The sequence below is a fragment of the Hemiscyllium ocellatum genome, chromosome 4 (genome assembly GCF_020745735.1).
Source record: "Hemiscyllium ocellatum isolate sHemOce1 chromosome 4, sHemOce1.pat.X.cur, whole genome shotgun sequence".
In the NCBI taxonomy this organism is placed as follows: Eukaryota; Metazoa; Chordata; class Chondrichthyes; order Orectolobiformes; family Hemiscylliidae; genus Hemiscyllium; species Hemiscyllium ocellatum.
Window position 1 is genome coordinate 39,294,477 of NC_083404.1, and position 21,289 is coordinate 39,315,765.

Here is a 21,289-nt window from a genome sequence, read left to right on the forward strand (position 1 = left end):
ATTGAAGGCAGGAGATCTCAGGGGAAGAAATGGGAAAGAACTGCCAAGAATAGGGCTCAGTGACTATGTGACACAACAGTGAAAACTGGTACTTTGAGTGATACGAAGGAGAATTGCCTTTCAGGCTAGTATGCAAGAGGTAACTGTAATGTGTTTGGATAATGTACTTAAAACTTGGAGTGGGATTTGAACTCATGACCTTCTTGGAGGCAAGAGTACTTCCTGCTAGGCCATGGCTGATGTAGATATGTGGAGGACAGTCAGTGAGAAGAAAACTCAGATATGAAAGTTTCATTAAATTGAGCTGCAGAAAGCCAACAGAAATATTTGAATCCTGTTAGCTGCTCTAAATCAAAAGCTTATTCACGTTATCTGGCTCCACTGACACTTTATTAAACAAAATCTAAGCACAAGAATTAAAAGATGTCCTAGACAGCCCCTGGACACAAATATAGCAGGCCATCTATTTAGAGGATACATTGCCCAACCATGACCAGCGAATTTACCACATAGATCATCGTGCCCTGATTTTCCTGAATTAATTGGAAAAATCTAGAAAATCCCTGTAGTTTGAGAATCATCACAGAGCAGAACCTTGTGAGATTTCTTTGAATGAAAGAATTTCCAGCAAGCAAACGGTTATAAGGAGGTTTCCAAAAGAAAAATTCCCTCAGTTTCAGCATTCACTACTTACCTTTCAAGGTTTTCCCAAAGTACTCAATATCCAAGGTACCAGAGATTGAAGGAGATGCTGCTTGTGTTCTCCAAACTCTTAGTACCGCCCCCTCAGGCCAAGTGCTCCCTCTGTAAGCCATCTCTTCCTTTGTGCCATTAGGCAAAGCCTAAAAGAACATCCATCACAAACAAGATTTTTATTCGCATTTCTAATTGACCTTTCTCGATTTCCCACTGTCAACTCAATGAAATATCGGCAAGAACGCCCACAGAAACTAGATACAAATTCCCCGTCCTTATTAACTCTCAAATTCTCTCAATCCACATTCCTCTCACTTCTCAACTCCACACCTTTCTCTTACTCTGCTCTTCTCCAAAGACTAATATTTCAGAATAAACAACCTTTCCCTATGACCCAATCCTCTTAATCTCTTAAATTTAGCACTAAATTTTCAGTATGCAGAAGTTTACTGTTATAATGCACTTCAGTTTCTGTGGGTTTATGAGTAAATTTTAGTTGTATCTATCCCTACTAGAAGTGTCTCTGGAGTATTGTAGTCAGTTTCTCTCTCCATAAAGGATGGATAAAGAATGATTGGAGAGAGCTTTGTGGAGGTCTCAAGGTACATTTCTAAATTTAAGAGATTCAGACGATTGGGTGGAGGGAAAGATTGTTTATTCTGGATCATTAGTCTTTGGAGAGAAACAGAGTAAGAGAAAGATGCGGAGTTGAGAAGTGAGAGGAATATGGATTGAGAGAATTTAAGAGTTAATGACCATGGGGAATTTGGATCTAGCCAAAGAGTTAAATTGAGAACTAGCTGTTCAATATTATTAGTTTTATTGGAAATAGGAAATTTACAAATCTATTTTTAATAAGAAAGGGATAGACTCAAGGAAGAGTTTAGCAGTACAAGAATAGAAATACATGGCAATTATCAAATAGAATGGGAAAGATTTGAATGAGAAATATTAAGAATTACAGGAAGTATTACACAGTTTGGCAGTGTATGCTAGACGTTGCTCAAAGCATAGACAAACATAGACTGGAGAGACAATATCTACGATAGTAAAGTCAACAGAGAATGTGTGAGAGTGAGTTTGGAGAGGTGACGGTTTAATCTCAGGGTAACTTTACCTCAGTTGAAAGGTGAGATTAAGAATGAAGGACCCCATGCTGACCTCAGCCAGTGCAGGAATTGAACCCACATTGTTGGCGTTACCCCGCATCGCAAACCAACCACCGAGCCAACTCAGTTAATCACTTTCTGTATTGATAAAATATTCTCTTAATCAACACAGACTGAGTTAACTTTCAAATGCTACCCAAATACCACATTATACTGACCTGAGCAAAGGCAATCCCTAGCAACGGAATGTTGCAGCCACAGTCGATGGTAACCATAGTTACTTCATACTGACTGTGCACATCATCTTTTTTAGTTCCTCCTTCAGTAACTAGGAACTCCTTAATAAGAATTCCTTTGTCAAACAATGGAGGGTAAGCTACTATTGGTACATCTGTAAATGAAAGAAGTCATTCACTTAAACTGAAAGAAAAAAGTTACAAACAATTTATATTTTATGCAATTTCCACATATTCTCTGAAATATACTTCAAAGATGAAATGCTTTAAATTAGAGATCACACTAAAAATGGCTAAGAAAACCGAGTTCTCAGGAAGGGTCACTAGACCTGAAACATGAGCTCTGAATTTTCTCCACAGATGCTGCCAGTCCTGCTAAGCTTTTCCAGCAATTTCATTTTTGATTTTTGTTTTAAAAAACTCTTAAAGTACCTAACAGGAAGTAAGGGATTCAAGGGTTATAGCAAAATGACAGGAAGGTGGAGTTGAGGATTATCAAATGGACCATTCGTTCAACAGTGGAGCACACTCAACGTGTTGAATGACGTACATTTTCTCCAACTTCCTATTGTATTATGATCTTTTAAGAATTCTGTGCCAGTTCCATTTACCACAGTCTCAGATGGTAGATAGCGACAAGTGGCAATGTCACTGGTTTAGTTGTCCAGAAGCCCGGACTTTTGTTTTTGGAATGCACAGATTTGAATCTGGGTTCAACCACATGGTGAAATTTGAATTCAATAAAAATCTGGAATGAAGAGCTGAACATTTTTGATTATTGTAAAAATCTATATGGCTCAATGATGTCATTTAGGGAAGAAAATTTGCTGTCCTTAGCTGATGTGGCCTACATGTGACTTCAAATGCACAGCAATTATAGGCGACTCTTAAATCCCCCCTGGGCAATTCGGGATGAACAATCAATGCTGGCTTAGTCAATGATGCTCTATCCCATGAACAAAAAAAAAATCACTGGTATTAAAACAAAATCAGAATCCATGCCTTTGCAGTTGTGGGAACAAAGTAACAAGACAAGTCCATTTGACCCCTCATATCTGTTCTGATATTTCGACCGTGATTGATCAGTTCCTCAATTTTGTTTAGTTACTTCAAATCTATTTTCCTAGATACTTAGCTGACAAATGTGCACAATTTCTGCACATATATCAAAGGCGAAGAGAGCATCAGATACAAAAGAGTAAATTGTACAAGTTCAGGGTCCATGTTCTTTCTGCAGAGCTATTCACAACAAAGAGGTCTCTGTAAATTTAATCTTCTTTTTTCTTATATTGTGATTGTTTCTGTTCCTTACAGTTTGGTGTTGGTTTAGGTACTGCTATGCTACACAAATCCGACTGGAATCTACATGAATTCTGTACCACATTACCATTTTATCACTACTACAGTAACCAAATTCTGATCAGTACCTCGCTCAGGTTTGAAATACAAAATAACAATACCATCTTGATTCTGCACTGTAGGCCTCTGTCCAATATACACAGTATCAACAAAGAAATCTTGGGCTCCTGCTGTCCGCAGATATATCGCCTTCAACAAAAACCTTGTTCCTCTGGGAAATCTGGATATCACAAGTTCATATAAATTGATGCAGGTGTAGGTCCATCTGGGGTCAAGAGACGCTTAGTTAAGGTTTTATACAGCACAGTATACCAAGCTTTAACAATATCCTTCATTTAGTTCCTTACTAAATTAGAAAGCCACATTCGTAAAAAGGTTCTACCAATTTTACAAAGAAGTAAAATCAGGCCATTTGGCCCTCAAACCTGTTGTGTTATTCAGTAACATCATGGTTGGTCTGTTTGTATTCCTAATTCCATACATCCTCAATAATCTATCACTCTCTCTCCTAACAAGGTTAAAAATCACACAACAACAGGTTATAGTCCAACAGGTTTGGACTATAACCTGGTGTTGTGTGATTTTTAACTGTGTACACCCCAGTCCAACACCGGATCTCCAAATCATGTTCCCTAACAAGAATCTCCTTTACTTCACTTTAAAAATATTCAATGACCTTGCTTCCACTGCCTTCTGAGGCAAGGAGTTCCAAAGTTGCACAACAATCAGAAAAAGGAAAATTGCCCTCATCTCTGTCCTTTGAATGCAATCCCTCCTTCTAAAACAGGTACCTCTAGTTCTGGACTCACCAACAAGAGGAAAAGTCTTTTCCACATCCACCTTGTCAAGATTTTATACACTTCAATCAAATCATCCTGTCTCCTCTAAACACAAACTCACTCTGTCCAATTTTTCCTCATTAGACAATCTACTTATTCTGGGTATCAATGTAGTCATACTGCACAAAACTGCCTATTCTTCCTTAAGTAAGGAGACCACAACTGCACACTACCTTCAAGATATGGTTTCATCAAAGCACTGCATAGCTGAAGCATAACCTCCTTAATTTTATGTCCAATTCCTCTCGTAATAAAAACTAGAATCCCATTAGCCTTCCTGATTACTTGCTGGTGAAATGTTGAAAACCTACTCTGAAGCACAAATATGCAAACTTCCTGTCAGTCAGCTGCACAGAATCAGACGCAATCTTGAAATGAGTATATGCTTCATTTTTCAGAATTGTGTAGATATGATACCAGCTTCCATATGTCTAACGGGTTCTATTCACAATCCTCTACAATGTGTTCTCTGTACTTCAGCTCTAGCTTGATGGGCTTTGGCGGGCTTTGCTCTAAACCTATATACAGGCTTAACCAATCAAACACAGTGAATATCAATAATAAACAGACTCACACAATCAATCAGAAAACAATTGAACACTATAATTCACTCTGCGGTCCTATTAATGCCCTTATATCAGGTACTAGAAATCTTGTAGTTCTAATTTAAGTTTTATTATGAATGGAATGACATTCATTCACAAACTTTGCAATATTGTTTATACAAAGCAACACAACAAATAAATGTGCAAACAGGCTTGTTTCATGGGTTTCAAATTCCAATTGCTGATTGATTCTTCCCTCACCCTTTCTATAACCATATCCTAAAAGTAGTCCACTCAATAGTAGCTCAAACAACAAATTTTCTCAGATGATGAATGACAGAAACTCTCTTCTTCTGAAGCAGCATAGGTTTATTTAGAATCAAGCTTCACTCGTAAAGTTGATCAACAATGTAGTTTTTTTACAACCTTAAAATGTTTCAGAGTACTTACAGATAGTGAAGTATTTTTGTTGGATGTTGTAATGAAGGAAAAGTAGCAGCAAATTTGAACACAACAAACTCCTCCAGACAGCAAAGAAATAAGTAACCAAACAATCTAATTTAATGATTAAGGAATAAATATTGGTCAGGACACCAGGGAGAATTCTCCTGATTTACTTTGATTGGTGATATGAGATGTTTTAGTGTCTAGCTAAGAAAACACATAAGGGTCAGTTTCACATCACATTAAGACAACACTTCTGTCAGTGTAGCACTGCTCCTAGTATTGCATGGGAAGTTTCAGATTGGGTTATGGGCTCAAGTCTCTGGCGTGGATCTTGAATGTACAAACACATGGTCAAGATCTTCCGATGAGAAGATTGTTATTGCTAGTGTAGACCAGAGTTGTGCGTTGGGACCACGTGGAAGTCCTGGTACAGCTGATTCCATGGGAGTTGCCCAGGAAGTGAACATCTCTAATGGGCATTTGCCATGTCTGGAATGCTCAGATTAAATCCTTATTTCTGATTTAGAGAATGTGTCAGAATCGTTGGAGGATTCTGATTCATTTACCTGAATACATACCTAAGGAACATTAGAGGAATTAACATCAGTTCTAACTCCTCAATAACTTTAAAACTAAATGCCCTAACTCATCATGGAGCCAACCACCACCTTATCCACACCTTCACATCCTCCAAAATACTCCCTCACTTCATGCCCTCTCCCAACTCAAATTCCCACATTTATATAACATGTAAATTTAGTAGATGAAGAAATAGATGGTCAGAGTATAATGTGGAATTGATCAGGATAATTCCAGGGATGGGAGCTTCAGATATGTGGATGGTTTGGAGATGCTGGGGATGTTTTCCTTTGAGAAAAGAAGGCCAATTAGAGATTGGCTCAGAAACCTCTAAAGCTCATTTGAATAACCACAAATGATAGGGTGTAAGTTAATGTAAACAAGCAAGGCCAAGAAAAGTGTCCTACCTCCAACACTGGTTGGTTTCTTAGAATGAGGAGTCTGGTCAGAGTCTGGACAATGCTATACCCAATGGTTAAAGGTAAAAGAATCACAGATTTCAGTTGATAAGCAGAAGAGGCATTAATGATTTGAAGTTACAGACTCTCAATCACTAAGTGATTATGAACTTGAGTGCATTGCCTGACAGTCTGATGGAAGTGGATTCACTCATGGCCTTTAAAGAGAACTGGTCTGATGAGAAAACATTTGCATAGTCAATGGGAAATAGTGTAATACAAGAGTGGACTCTTTCAGTGCTGTATCCAGACAATAACTCAAAATTCAAATTAAATAATATTAAAAGCATCAGTGCTTACTGATTATCTTGAACAAAACGGTATGGAAACCAGAGATCCTTTGCTTTTCTTTCATCATCAACTTGGTAAGTAAACGATAGACGAAAATTATTTTTCAAATGACCTTTATATGCAAAGCAAAGCTGAACACATAGTTAAAGTGACATGAGTATCCTTTGATTATTATTGGGATATCATATTCAAGAGTAACACATAACAACAAGAATAAGTGACAACTACATAGCAAGCTAACATTGTACATATTCTGTAATATTGGCCCATGTATTGACGAGGATAAATGCACGATAATTCATCACAAGAGTGGAATTCATTCAAGGCATATTAACTGTTATTAAAATCATGCAAAGGAAATTAAATGTGCCAACACCTAACTAGAATTAATGTTTCCTCCTTAGGTACAATCTGAACTTAAAATATGAAAGCATTGATATGATAATTTTTCCGATGTGAAGTTATGGCCAAAGAAACCTCTCAACCTCATTTGAATAACCTTAAATGATAGGGTGTAAGTTAGCGTAAACAATCAAGGCCAAGAAAAGTATCATACCTCCAACACTGGTTGGTTTTTAAGAGTGAAAATCAATGTGCTAATTTACCGAGCAATTTTGTAAGTGGTAATTTGCAAAGCCAAGCTCTCCTTGCCACTTCACACTTTTCTTCCCTCCTGAATGGAGGTCACAAAAGCCATCCTTTCTGACTCCATTTCCTTTTAACACTTTATCACAGAGCAAGTATTTGCAGGATATTGGCCCAAGGTAACACCAAAGGCCAGCCTGTTTCTAGCAGCACACACATTGGATAATGGGCCACTGAGGAGGTTCTAAGCCTAAATAGCTCACTGTGAAAACCTGGGCCGTTCCTACAATTACTGAACTAACAAGGAAACTGAATATATGTACGCGATTATATTCTCCTTGGTTTAATAAGAATTTATAAGAGTTAAACTCATTGAAACGCATAATGCTTAGAAGGTGTAACTGGGGTATGGGGTAAAGGGTATGAATGGATACTGAGATGCTGTCTTCTTCAGAACTTGGAGTTTTCATCTCATCAGGATAGGCAATTTAGGACTAAGATTAGAAGAAAAATCATCAGTCTGAGGGTCGAGAATCCTTGCAATTCTATCCCTCAGATGTGGATGCTCAATAATTGTGCATATGTAAAGACTGAGACTGATAGATTTTTGTGGACTAGGTAATGAAGACAAATAGTGATAGCTTGCAAACTAGAATTGATTTAGAAATTCAGTCACATTCACACTGAGTGGAGGAGCTTCCTTAAGGGCCTGAATTGCCGCTACCTCCTATTTATTATTATTTTATTCATAGGCCTGCCGTGAGCCTTTAGAGGAGACGTGCCATTGAGCGACAATAGATGCAAGACACAGAACATGGATGGAACAAAAACCAGTAGAATAGTAACAGAAGTAAACATAAGTTATAAAAGCCTGCCTTTCTCTCTCTTCAGAGTAACAATATAATAAAGCCAATTTAAGTGTAACTAGTATCAGGTGACAGCACTCTTCAATAATTATTTGTTTCATCTCCAAGAAGTTTCAAACTCACCTCTCTGTATGTACGTAATGAAAATGGTTGATGATAACTTGTAAAGCCAAACAAAGATGTGGGATTTTTTACACAATAGCGTCCACAAAAAGCATTAGTTTTCATTGTCACTTGGCCACCTTGAAAGACATTCTACAAGATTAAAAGTGAAACAGGAAATTGTATTCCACTGCTGGACTCCGCACTAACAATCCTAAAATCAGAGTTCTAATCCCAGTGAGGACACTTTAATAATTTGTATGTATTATACAAATTGCTAATATTTTATCTTTTTTATTCTGGGAATGCAAATCCCCAGACCCAAGTAATAACTTCCCATTTACAGTGTAAAAGGTGATTAGTCCGTGGTAATCGCACAGTGGTAATGTCCCTCCGATTTTGCAGCCCTTCCTCAGTACTGATGCTTTGATGATGCAGTACTGCGCCATTACGATCCCTACGACAATGCAACACTCCATCACTCTGACTCTGCAACAATGCAGTATTGCCTCAGTAAATGGTAAAGTTGCCATAGTCTTGCTGTATCATTAGAGAAAGAGATGATTGGTGGTGGTTTATTTGGAGGGTCACCACATTTCAGGCAATGAGATGTTGAAAAGGAAAATATTCCATGTAACCTCGGTCAGTGCAGGAACTGAATCGATGCTGGTGGTATCACTCTGCTTTGCAACCAGCTGTCCTACCAACTGAATTAACTGACCCCATGTATTGTAATCACTCAGTACTGACCATCTGATAGTGCCAGTGACATACTGAGGAACTAATATATCATTGAAGTATGAGTCCTGAGATCGCACAGCATCATCAGTGGGTCAATTCTTTCAGTACTGACCCTCCAATAAAGCTATATTCCCTCAGCATTGTCCCTATGACCCTTTGGAAGTGCAGCATTACCACAGCACAAATTGTTCAATAACTCAGTATTCCCTCAATGGTCTCTGACATTGCAGTACTTTCTTGGTACTGATCTTCTAACAATGTAGCAGTCCCTTAATACTCACACTACGATAGTGCAGCACTCTTGGAGTACCAATCCTTCAACAGTGTAATGTTGCTTCAGTACAGAACTTCTGATTATGAAGCACTCTCTCTGACAATGCAGCACTCCAGCAGGACAGACCCTTCAATGGTGCAGCACCCCATCAGAACAGACCCTTCAATGGTGCAGTAACCCATCAGGACAGGCCCTTCAATGGTGCAGCAACCCATCAGGACAGACCCTTCAATGGTGTAGCACTCCATCAGGACAGACCCTTCAATGGTGCATCACTCCATCAGGACAGACCCTTCAATGGTGCATCACTCCATCAGGACAGACCCTTCAATGGTGCATCACTCCATCAGGACAGACCCTTCAATGGTGCAGCACTCCATCAGGACAGACCCTTCAAAGGTGCAGCAACCCATCAGGACAGACCCTTCAATGGTGCAGCACTCTATCAGGACAGACCCTTCAATGGTGCAACACTCCATCAGTATTGACTGTCTGATAGTATGGTGCTCCTTTTAAGCTGACCCACTGACAATGCAGTGGGATGCCAATAATGATATTTCAACAATACATTAGTCCCTCAGTACAGCACTGGCAAGTCTCTGTCATGGATTTTGAACCTAAGATCTTTGGACTAAGAGCTGAGTGGTCAACACCAGCCCCTGCAGACACTTTTAAAATCACTTGTTTTCTGAGGCATGTAATAAATTAATCATTTGATTTTATCTGATTCACATACCTTGGATATGTCATCCTCAAAATTGTTGAAATAATAGACTGCGTATCCCTCCCTGTGGTTGACTATGTGATCTGGACATTTTACATCCAACATTCCTTCTAAAGCAGCTTTGACCTGTGATGAAAGATTTTTATTAGCCGAGAAGATCCTCAGTTATCCTGACTTACTGGTGCTATTCAAAGCAGCCAGAGTTTCTATCTGTCCTCTATTGCTTTCCCTATCAATGGCTCATCTAAATTTATTGTTAGGCGATGCCACATCATACTATGCAGGCCTGATGTAGTGGTTGGGTTTGCTAATGTTATTTTCCCCATTATTCATTCATGGGAAGTGGGTGTCACTGGAAAGGTCAGCACTGGTGGACCATTCCTAATTGAAGCTGATGGCTTGCTAGGCTATTTCAGAAGGCAGTTCTGAGTCAATCACATGGTTATGATCTGGATTCTCATGTAGGTCACATCAGATAAATATGGTAGGATCTTTTTCCTGAAGAACATTGGTGAACTAGATTGGTTTTTGCAATGAGTTGTTAGTGATCATGGTCACTATTAGTGAGATTATAGCTTCATGTTTCAGACTTATTAACTTAATTAACTGCTGTGGATGGTGCGATTTAAATACATGAATGACATTACTAACCCAATGGCACGAACACTAAATCACGTTGGGGGAGATGGTGGTAATGTTATTGGACAATAACAAAAGGTCAGAACTAATGAGGAGAAAGATAGACAAAGGAATTTACTGTACTGTCAGAGAAAGAAATCTATGCTGCCGTATGACACAGCAGTGAATCTGCAGTTATTACCTTTGCTGTTTGAGTTCAAATATCACTGAACATCAGAGTACATTTAGGAAAATTAACAAACAGCGAAACTCACAGCTGACCTTGGAGGAAACACTGTGGGAGAGGGAAAATTTCCATGTTACTGATGATTATGTCTGCAGAAAGTGTCTTTGGTTGAGAATCCTATCAGATCACATGTGTCGGTTGGACTGGCAGTTAGAGGCAATAAAGAATTTACAGGAACTAGGGAGTGTGATAGATGGCAGTTATAGGAATGGAAGAAAGCCACAGATACAATTAGGTAGGGTCTGAATCTCTTCCTTTTTTAAATATTCCAATCTGAAGTTAAGAATAAATAAGGCACTAAGTGGGAATAGAATACAACTTCAACAACAATGTCCCAAGGAACTTCTAATGAGAATTAAAAAACAAAATATGCCACCAAACTTTCTATGGAGATAATTACAAGAAGTGACCAAAAGGTTAGTCAAAGAGTTTGATTTTACCATATCTGTTAAAGGAGGAAAGTGAGTTAGAGAGGCGAAGAGGTTTAGGCCAGGAATTCCAGAGTTTGGGACCTATGGCACACCAAATGGTGATACATAATTGGGAATGTACAAAAAGCCGGAAATGGAGGAACACAGAGATCTCACAGGGTAATGCAATTCAAGGAAACTACAGAAGTGAGGACATGGAGAGATTTGAAAGCAGAGAATGAGAATTTCAAAATGAAGTTCACATCTGACCATGAGCCCATGTAGCACAGTGAGCACAGGGATGAACAGGATTTGTTGAAAGTTAAGGAACGGGATGCAAAGTCCTTGACATCCTCAAGTTTACAGAAGCTGGTGTGTGGGAGACCAGGCAGGAGTGCATTGAAATAAGTAAGTCTCAAGATATTGAAAGCACGGATGAGGGTTTTAGCAACAGATGGGCAGAGACAGAGGCAAAGTCAGGCGTGTTGCAGAAGTGCAAATTGACAATCTTAATGATAGCATTGCTCTGAGGTCAGAAGTGCACCTTAGGATCAAATGTGACACAAAGGATGCAAGAGACAAGCTTGATCTCAGACTATTGTCAGGGAGAGGTATAGAGTCGGTAATTAGAGAGTAGGAATTCAAATGGCAACTGAAAGCAACAGCTTCAGTCTTCTAAATATTTAATTGGAGGACATTTCTATTCAGTTCTGGGTGTGGGATAATAAGTCTGATAATCTATCAACAGTGCAAGAGCAGAGAGAAGCACTGGTGATATGGAGCTGGCTATGGGAAAAGCAATCTGATAACATATTATCAACTGTGAGAAAGTGAGTACTGCAGATGCTGGAGATCAGAGTCAAAATGTGTGGTGCTGGGAAAGCACAGCTGGTCAGGCAGCATCTGAGGAGCAGGAGACTCCTGCTTATGCTCAAAACATCGATCCTCCTGCTCCTCAGATGCTGCCTGACCAGCTGTGCTTTCCCAGAGGCACACTTTTTAACATAGCAACTGTGTCAGAAAGAGGTGCTGGTGAGATGGAGCTTGGGTCGTCAGTGTACATATAAAAATTAACACTGCCTTTCAATGGTGTCACATGTAAATGAGGAATGGCAGTACAGTCAGGCATTTCCAGAACACAATGATTAATTTTCTACTAGGCCAGATTTTATTGCAAAGAGCAATAGATTATTGTCATTCACTATCATTGACATTTACGTTGTCCGTTTGCTTGTGACAAGAGTGATACAAAATAAATTGTCAATTGGGACAAGTTACTGGATGCAAGTTGTTCCAGCCTGCCATCAGTCTCATGGAAATGACAGTTCACCATCAAAATCCCCAACAATTCTTAAAGAAATTCAAGGATTGCACAATAATTGCTCATTAATCTGACTGTAGAATGTTAAGGCATCTACTTAGCCATCACTGCAGAGTGTCAGCCTCCATTACTCCACCTAGCAGTCTATTCCAAATCATTATACTAATAAAGTTAATAAGATTTTGTAATCACTAGCCTTGGGGAGCACTGTGTAGGTGTGCTCTCTGTTACCCACCAAGTTTAAGAAACCGATGCATACAAAAGGTGGGACGCACCTCAGTAACACTTGCTTTATGTGAAACAGGTCTCGAACTGATCCCATCCAGCATCAGTGTAAATGTATCCATTTTGGGCTTCCCTTTAGTTCTTTCCACCACTTCAATGGTGACATCATATCCACTCTGGATCTCATATTGAAGTAAATCAAAATCTCCTGTGGAGGAACCAAGTTGAACTAAATGATAAAATGTAACAAAGAAACATCTTTCAAAATTCCATTTGATTTACCCTCGAAGTTTATCGTGGATCCTCCACAATTGCCTGTTCTCCAACATACTCTTCACACACTGAGTGGATTTGGAAATAAATGTTCCAGAACCTTTGCTTGTCATATCTCCCTGTATTCTTCCTCTGGCATGCCACTTCTTCATGTCGGACGGGGTGGGGGGGAGGGTCCTCATTTAAAGGAAAGAAGTATTCAGTCATGTCATACCAGCAATCATGGTGCGTGGGGTAGACAAGGGTGAACCAGCTGGTCTTAACATACCTGTCTGTTTTGTAAGTTGGTGGGATGAATTGTTACTCATATGAGGAACACAGCTCCTGTGCATCAAACAGTTACACAGAACAGTCTTGGAAGGCAGAGGAAAAGGAAAGGTGGGGGAAAGAATTCAAAAGCCATACATTTTCAGCACAATCAAGTTTGAACAAAGAATAAAGAATGAGTCTTTGAAGAGCAAATTCAAGCTAAATTCATCCATGTACTTTATCACACTGGCGAAGAAGCAATCAAGGTTCAGATGCATTTTACCTCGTGTGGATGTGAAGGTCACTTCATAGATAATGTTTTCGTTGGTTGATTTTCTTGACACGTGAACCTTATCTGGTTTAATTGTCCACAGATCATTTAAAGCTTGTTGAACTTTTGCAGCATTGGCATCCATAGGAATAAGGACTAAGGCAAGTAGAGAGAACAGGTTACAGAATTAGTACCATTAAAAACCATGACAGGAAGACCTGCTGTCCTTAACCATCACCCATACCAGCAGTGTGAAAGTCCCTTACCACAGCGGCCTCACTAAATTAAATCCATTGCAGTCCTCATAGAGTAATACAGCATTGAAACACTCCCTTCGGCCTAATTCATCCAGGCAAATCAGGTTTCTTAAACTGAACTAGTCCCATTTGCTTGTGTTTGGCTAATATCCCTCTAAACCCGTACCTGTCCAGATGTCACTAAATATTGTATTTGTATAACTCTAGCATTTCCTCTGGCAGCTCATTCCATATATGCACCACCCTCTGTGTGAAAAAGTTGCCCGTAAGGTCCCTTTTAAGCCTTTCCCCTCTCACCTTAAACCTTTCCCCTCTAGTTTTGAATTTCCCTGCCCTTGGAGAAAATTCTTTGCTATTCACCTTCCTCATGATTTTATAAACTATGACGTTTCTTCAGGGAGTCTCAAGAATGGCCACTGCTCTGAGTGGATCAACTGAGGATTGTAGAACTGTTGGCTTTGTGATTGGGAGCGGGATCTCTATCCTTAGGGTCTGAGAGCCCTGTGGATGGGCTGTTATTGCATGATAGATATAAAATTATTATCAGGGCTCCCAGAAAGTACGGTTACCCCTGGCTTTCCAGATGGCAAGAAGAATTAGGCAATTTTCAGACAGCAAGCTCTGACAAACATTAAATTCAAGATACAATCAGATTACATGGTTTGTTGGCATTGGTCGAGAGAGGACCATTGGCCAGAATACTGGAGAAATCTCCTGTGGACCTCTTCAAAATGAGATGTTTGTCATCTATTGGACAAACCTATTAGACTTTAATTTAAAATCCAAATGATAGTTAGCATAGAATATCAACCTCCTAATTCATAAACAAGCAGATTGAACACAGTTAATCACTTACAAGAACTTTTTTAATACACGATTCAGTTTATACAGACAGAGATTGAGATATGGGTCATAAGCTTGCTCTTTAATTTCATGGAGCAAGAATAGAAATGAATGAATGAATGAGTAATTCTTGAGTCTATATTTAATGTAATTTGCTCCAGACCTGCCCAGTGTCAGTAATTGAGTATAGAATGTTACATTAAAATATATGCATGCTCTCATTCCTAATTGTTTGAAATCTTAATTTGATGGTAATTCTGATCAGTAGATTGATTAAGGTCCACTTAAACTAATTTGAATTAGAATGGCAGCTTATAGTCAATAGTCAATATCAAATTCAACGAACGATTGCTGGGTATTCCAAATAGATGAAAGTAGTCTTCGATTTTCAGTTGCTCAAAGAACTTAAATGAGGATATTGCAATCAAATACTCCATCACAAACAACAAAGGAAACACAAAGTATCTCCAATTTATAAAGAATCAATTGAACAACAAGTCCATTAATTAATAACAGCTGTATTGCTGGGAAAATTAGCTTGAAAATAGACTTTGTTAACAATTGGAATTATAGTTCTGAATGGCTGGAGGGTGAAGCAGTCCATTGGCTGGAAAGCAAAGGCCAGAATGAGTTTTAATCCCAATTAGACACTTACCCACCTACCCATCACAGTTCCCAGCACTTCAGGACAAGGATCCTGGTTCTAGCCAAACAGGTCAGAAACTAGTCAGTATTGGAAGCTTTATGGGAAGGAGAGGCAATTATTGGAAATACGAGAATCCCAGAAGGAGGATCTATATTGGAATCCAGGAACACAATGGGCAAGTCAGAGGGGCCCCAGTGGAGTAACGGTGGGGAGTGTGGAGAGATCACCTTACAGGGCAGCCCTTGTCAGTGGCATGGTTCTCTGGTGAGCACAGAGTGCCTAAACAGGAGGACATTTCCACTAGCTAGACACCAAGGGATGCTGGGCAGCCTTGCAGCTGCCATAGGACCCCTCACAGCTCAGCAGTGGCTGATGTGATGGTACCTTATTAAGCTTTGGCAGTCGAATAACTGATCTTTGGTTGAGAAAGCTGTCCTTAAACCTCCCCGTCTGCTGAAGGGCAAGAGTCGGGAAAGCAATGGGTTCCCCAACCAGCACCTTCACACCAAATTCTCTGTACAATCCAGCTGAATCCAGATGGAGAGGGGCATTCAATTCCATTCAGAGCATCACATGCGCTGAATGAAGCCATTCAGTCCATTGAGTATGTGTTGTTTTTTTAAAAGACCTATCGTATAGTTAGGAATTGGAATGTGCTACGTAAAAAGGCAGAGAAAACAGATTCAATAATAGTCTACAGGAGCCATCCAAATACATATTTGGAAGAAAAAAAAGTGGCAGGAAGATAGTGAAAGAGGGAGGGGTATTCTACTTTCTAATTCATTAATTAGCACTTTTCCCTCTTTCTCCAGATGCTTTCTTTTTCATACATGTATCCAATCCACTTTTGAAAGTTATTGTTGAAGTTGTTTCCATTGCCATTTTGGTAGCACATTCCAGATCACAGCTTCCATATGAATGAACTCTCCTCAGATTCTTCTCTGGTCCTTTTGCCAATTATCTGAAATTTGTACGTCTCTACTAACAGCCTTCCTGCTAATGGAAACGATTTCTTCTTATTTACATTCAAACAAACCCAGAATTTTGAACAAAAATGGTAAAACTTCAACTGTTGCTCGTGATTTCACCATTAATGTTTTGCCACTTGATTGGATTTACAGTACCAATGTCCAAAAAAAGTGTTTTTATATACACCAGATTATTACATGTTTAAGAAACAATAATCTGTGTTGGGACATTGGGAAGTGAGGAATTTTATGCATTTAAATCTGTGTTAATTGAGTACAACATTATGCATTGCATTGCTTACATTGTAAAACAAAGTTAAAAATCACACAACACCAGGTTATAGTCAAACAGGTTTAATTGGAAGCACACTAGTTTTCGGAGCGACGCTCCTTCATCAGGTGATTGTGTCTGATGATTGTGTCACAATCACCTGATGAAGGAACGTCGCTCTGAAAGCTCGTGTGCTTCCAATTAAACCTGTTGGACTATAACCTGGTGTTGTGTGATTTTCAACTATGTACACCCCAGTCTAACACCGGCATCTCCAAATCATGGTAAAACAAGCTTAAAAAGAAACCCTTGTGTTCATGAATCTGATGTTGGAAATCTGTGTATCATGTGGTATCTCACAAATTGCTCCTGGTACTAAAGACCTATCGAGAAAGGGGAAACAGGCTCTCAACAATAAGGGATATTTTGGATTTTCACACTTCTAACAGGTCAACACTAATTTTAAGTTCCTTTGGGCATTGTTGAAGAATCTGGGTGCCAACTAATATAAAAGTTAACGTGTGAAGACCATTTTTATTTTTTGAACTATGGACTTAATAATTGGAAAAATATACTGTTTTACTTCAAAGAGACCTGGGGATATAATGTGTATAGTTCCTTGAAAGTGGAGTTACAGGTATGCAGGGTGGTGAAGAAGACATTTGGTTTAGCTTCATTGGTCATAACATTGAGTATAGGAGTTTGGACATCATGTTGCGGCAGTACTGGACTTTGCTGAGGCCATTTTTAGAATACTGCATCAATTCTGGTCATCCTTCTATAGGAAGGAAGCTGTTAAACTTGAGAGAGTGCAGAGAAGATTTACGAGGTTGTTGCCAGGACTGGAGGGTTTGAGTTATAGGGAGAGGCCAAATATGCTGGGAATTTTCTGGAGGATCAGAAGCTAAGGGATGAACCTATAGATATTTATAAATTATGACAGACATGGATATAGCAATTAGCCAAGGGCTTTTTGCAGGGATGGGGGAGTCCAAAACTAGAGAACATAGTCTAGGGTTAGAGGGGAAAGATTTAAAAGGATGCTAGTGGTAATTTTCTCATGCAGATGGTTGTGCCTCTATGAAAGAACTGCCAGGGGAAGTAGTCGAGGCAGGTACAATTATAAAGGCATCTGAACGGGTGAATGAATAGGAAGGATTTAGAGGGATATAGGCCAAATGCTGGCAAATGGGGTGAGGTCAGATAGGAATGTCTGGTTGGCATGCATGAATTGGACCAAAGGGTCTGTTTCCATGTGTATGACTCTAAGACTTTACTTGGAAGAATACGTGGCAGATTCAAAAAAAGGAATTTTGCGTTGAATCAACAAGGTTCCCTTGTTCAAGCAGTGGGGGAAGTATGATGGATGGCTTGGCTCTGTGGGGTCTATATTCAGGGTAGCTTTTCTCAGATATTTGATTAGTTTTTCAAAAGCAACTGATTGTGCATGTTCAGCGTTTCATGATAACAATTTCTTGATTGGTTCATGGGCAAGTATTTAAAGCTTTACATTTGGACAATACAGCAAAAACAACTAGCTTGTGAAGGACAACACATTTCTCTATTTCCCTTCTGTGAGTGGAAGTTAAGGAAAATCCAGACGGTTAGCTACTCTTTCTTTCTGCAAGCCCCCTTCTTAAACTGAAACATGTGAAGCCACTTGCTGAAACACTGAAGTAGCAAATCCTAAACAAGGGAATATAAGGTTAAGAGTTAGTGTGCCCATGGTCTTGTGCCCTCATGAAAACAATTGGAAGGGAACTGAAGGAAAACATCTCCAAAGATGTGCAAGTCAGGTGAATTGGCCATGCTAAATTGCCCATAGCATTAGGTGCATTAATCAGAGTGGAAATGGGTCTGGGTGGGTTACTCTTCAGAGGGTCGGTGTGGACTGGTTGGGCCAAGGGGCCTGTTTCCACACTGTAGGGAATCTAATCTAATCTAATCTAATCTTATCGATGCCTGTAATCTAGACTGGCATATTTTTATTTGCTCTTTTCCCAACTGTATTACTTGTGCCTTGTTTTGATTCTGTGTATGTCTGTGTGATTGCGTTTGGGTTTTTTAAAATCTAGTTGTGTTCTCGGAGGGAGTTATGAGTTAGTGATTTATGCCATCAATTAAAAATAATCGGGTTGCAATAATTTTCTGTATCCTTAAATGCAAAAAACCTAATGAGCATTTTTTTTTCATCCTGGGTTCATCAGTCACATAATTTGGGGACTTAAATGGTTTGACTAAATCATTTCACATTTGAATTGACTCTGGGAATAGTAGCTGAAAATGTGTTGCTGGTTAAAGCACAGCAGGTTAGGCAGCATCCAAGGAATAGGAAATTCGACGTTTCTGGCATAAGCCCTTCATCAGGATTCCTGATGAAGGGCTTATGCCCGAAACGTCGAATTTCCTATTCCTTGGATGCTGCCTAACCTGCTGTGCTTTAACCAGCAACACATTTTCAGCTCTGATCTCCAGCATCTGCAGACCTCATTTTTTACTCTGGGAATAGTAGACATGATTTCCAGAGCCATGACACAAGGAATCCTGGAAATGGGCCAGATTCCACTAAACCCTTGCTGTGAAGCCATAAGGAGTCAGAGTGTTTACCCTGATTTCACAGCCATACCAATGAGCACCTCATCAAACCCAATCCCTGCATTCTCCCCATTCATTAATTTAACCACCCACCTGGGACAAATTTTCAGGCTTCTTAGTGAGGGAATCCGTCTGAGTTACTGAATTAATTTTTAAGGAGCTCCAGCCGAGAACATTAATTTATCCTTGGCCCCAAATATGGCTGGTCTAAGGTCTTCACAGTTCCAGTGTAGCTTGGTGCCATGAAACCTTGGCCTGGAATGTGACCCTCAAGTTTCTGTAAGCAGAATCTGAGTCAATTTGTCTCTGAGCTAAGGCTGTGCTCCAGGCAGCAATATATCATGTAATCTTCAAGTGTCACAACTAAAATACCAGTACAGAGGCTGTTGCTACAGCTCTGTAGTCTCTATGCAGGCTAAAATCATGCTTATGATAATCAGGTTTATTACCTAAGCCCACGTAAAAACAAATCCGATCTTTCCTGGACTGTGCAACTGAAATTACACTATTTAGTCCTTTCACTTAACTGAAACTTCTTTAACAGGCCTCAGCAAATTGCATTTATAAAACACATTTAATGTAATGCTACATCCCAAGGTGATTCATAAAATCGACTGTCCATCAAAACTTGAAAAAAATTGGAAGCAAAATACTGAAAATGCTGGAAATCTGAAATAAAGACAGAAAATGCTGGAGAAATTCAGCAGGTCTGACAGCATCCATGAAGACTTCAATGACTCAAAAGCCAGTTCTGAAGAAGCCCCTTTAGACTCAAAACATTAATTTTGTTTCACTCTCCACAGAATCTGCCAGACCTGCTAAATTTCTCCCACATTTGCTGTTTTATTAAAATTTGACATTGAGCCACATAAGACAATAGTGGCGTAACGACAGAGAGCTCCGTCAAGAAGTTAGGTTCTAAGGAATGCTTAAAGAATGGGAGTGAGACAGAGAGGCTTAGTGAGGGAATTCCAGAGCTTAAGACTCAAGCAACTGAAGACACAACCACCAACGTTGGAGCAATGGAAATCAGAGATGCTCAAGATACCAGGATTGGAGGATTGCAGTGATTGTGGAGGATTTTGAGGTTAGAGGAGATAATACAAGGCAGTCAGAAGAAGTTTAAATGGCCCGTACCTCCATTTACATATCTGCTGGATTCATCAATACTGTACCTGTGCGGTCTTGATTATAGATGAGTCTATACCAAATGTACGAACAGGTACTGGTCTTTTGACAAGAGGTGCTGATGATAATCTCCTGAACCTCATTGACTGCACGTCCTATATTCCAGTTCTCCAAAGCCAAAATCTAAAATCGTAAAATCAAACACAAGCAGAACTTGCCGTCAAATGCCAGGCAATAAAGATGGGGTATTTTTGTCTTGGAATTAAAATAAGAAAAACTCCTTATAATGGGAAGTGGTGCCAGATGATATGGGAATTAAAGAGTTATAGTCTGTGGGCATAGACTAGGCATTTATTCTCTGCATTGTTGAATGTGAATCTAGTTGATACATGAGAATTGGTGTAATGCTGGAACAACATGTCTCATGCTTCAAGGAAAGGGTGAAAATTTTAGGCTTGGGGGAATAAGAAATAGCAAGCAACCAGAAAAAATGAGTTATTTTACAATTTTATAATTCTTACAATCCTCACTATAACAGAAGTATGTTATAATAATATATTGGTTTATATTTTACTTTTTAACAATAATATGTGTGCACACAAAAAAATGTGAAATTATAATCTGGAGTTTTATCTTTTGGTAAATGCAGTCCCAGTGAGCAAAGCCTGCAACATCGTTTGAACACTGTATTAATTTCAACTGGAGCATTTCGACTAATTTTAATGGGTGCTGGAGGGTTCACATTATAAATTTTGGGTGGAGTGCTTTGCAACAGGGTACAGCCCATGCGGGAGAAAATCATCTGAAGATCAAGACCATGGGGAAGATGTTTGTGAGACTGGAGTTAGCACCTGTGCCTGGGCAGAATACAATGGGTGAATGAATGGTCCAGTTTACCCACCCCCAAAGGTTTAGAGAATCACACTTTATCATACACCACAACAACCCCACATAGCCCATCTCTGACCATCACCACACCATACACCCCCATTCCTCAGCCCAACAGCCCATCCCGTATCCTGCCAGGACAGAATGAAAGCAGCAAGCCTTCAGCAGTGGGGAAGCCATGTCACTGGGGTCTCTTGGATCATCTTTCCTGAAAATAGCACTCAGCAG

General features: G+C 39.5%; 1 protein-coding gene across 1 annotated transcript in view; it reads right to left on the reverse strand.

The window, feature by feature from the left end:
- LOC132815185 (fibrocystin-L-like) overlaps positions 1 to 21,289 on the reverse strand; it is a 213,570-nt gene that overhangs the window by 155,272 nt on the left and 37,009 nt on the right. Inside the window, 7 exon segments of the mRNA XM_060824000.1 lie at positions 695 to 842; positions 2,024 to 2,196; positions 6,218 to 6,272; positions 9,864 to 9,977; positions 12,723 to 12,880; positions 13,478 to 13,621; positions 20,221 to 20,356. Coding sequence (XP_060679983.1) covers positions 695 to 842; positions 2,024 to 2,196; positions 6,218 to 6,272; positions 9,864 to 9,977; positions 12,723 to 12,880; positions 13,478 to 13,621; positions 20,221 to 20,356 — 928 coding nt within the window.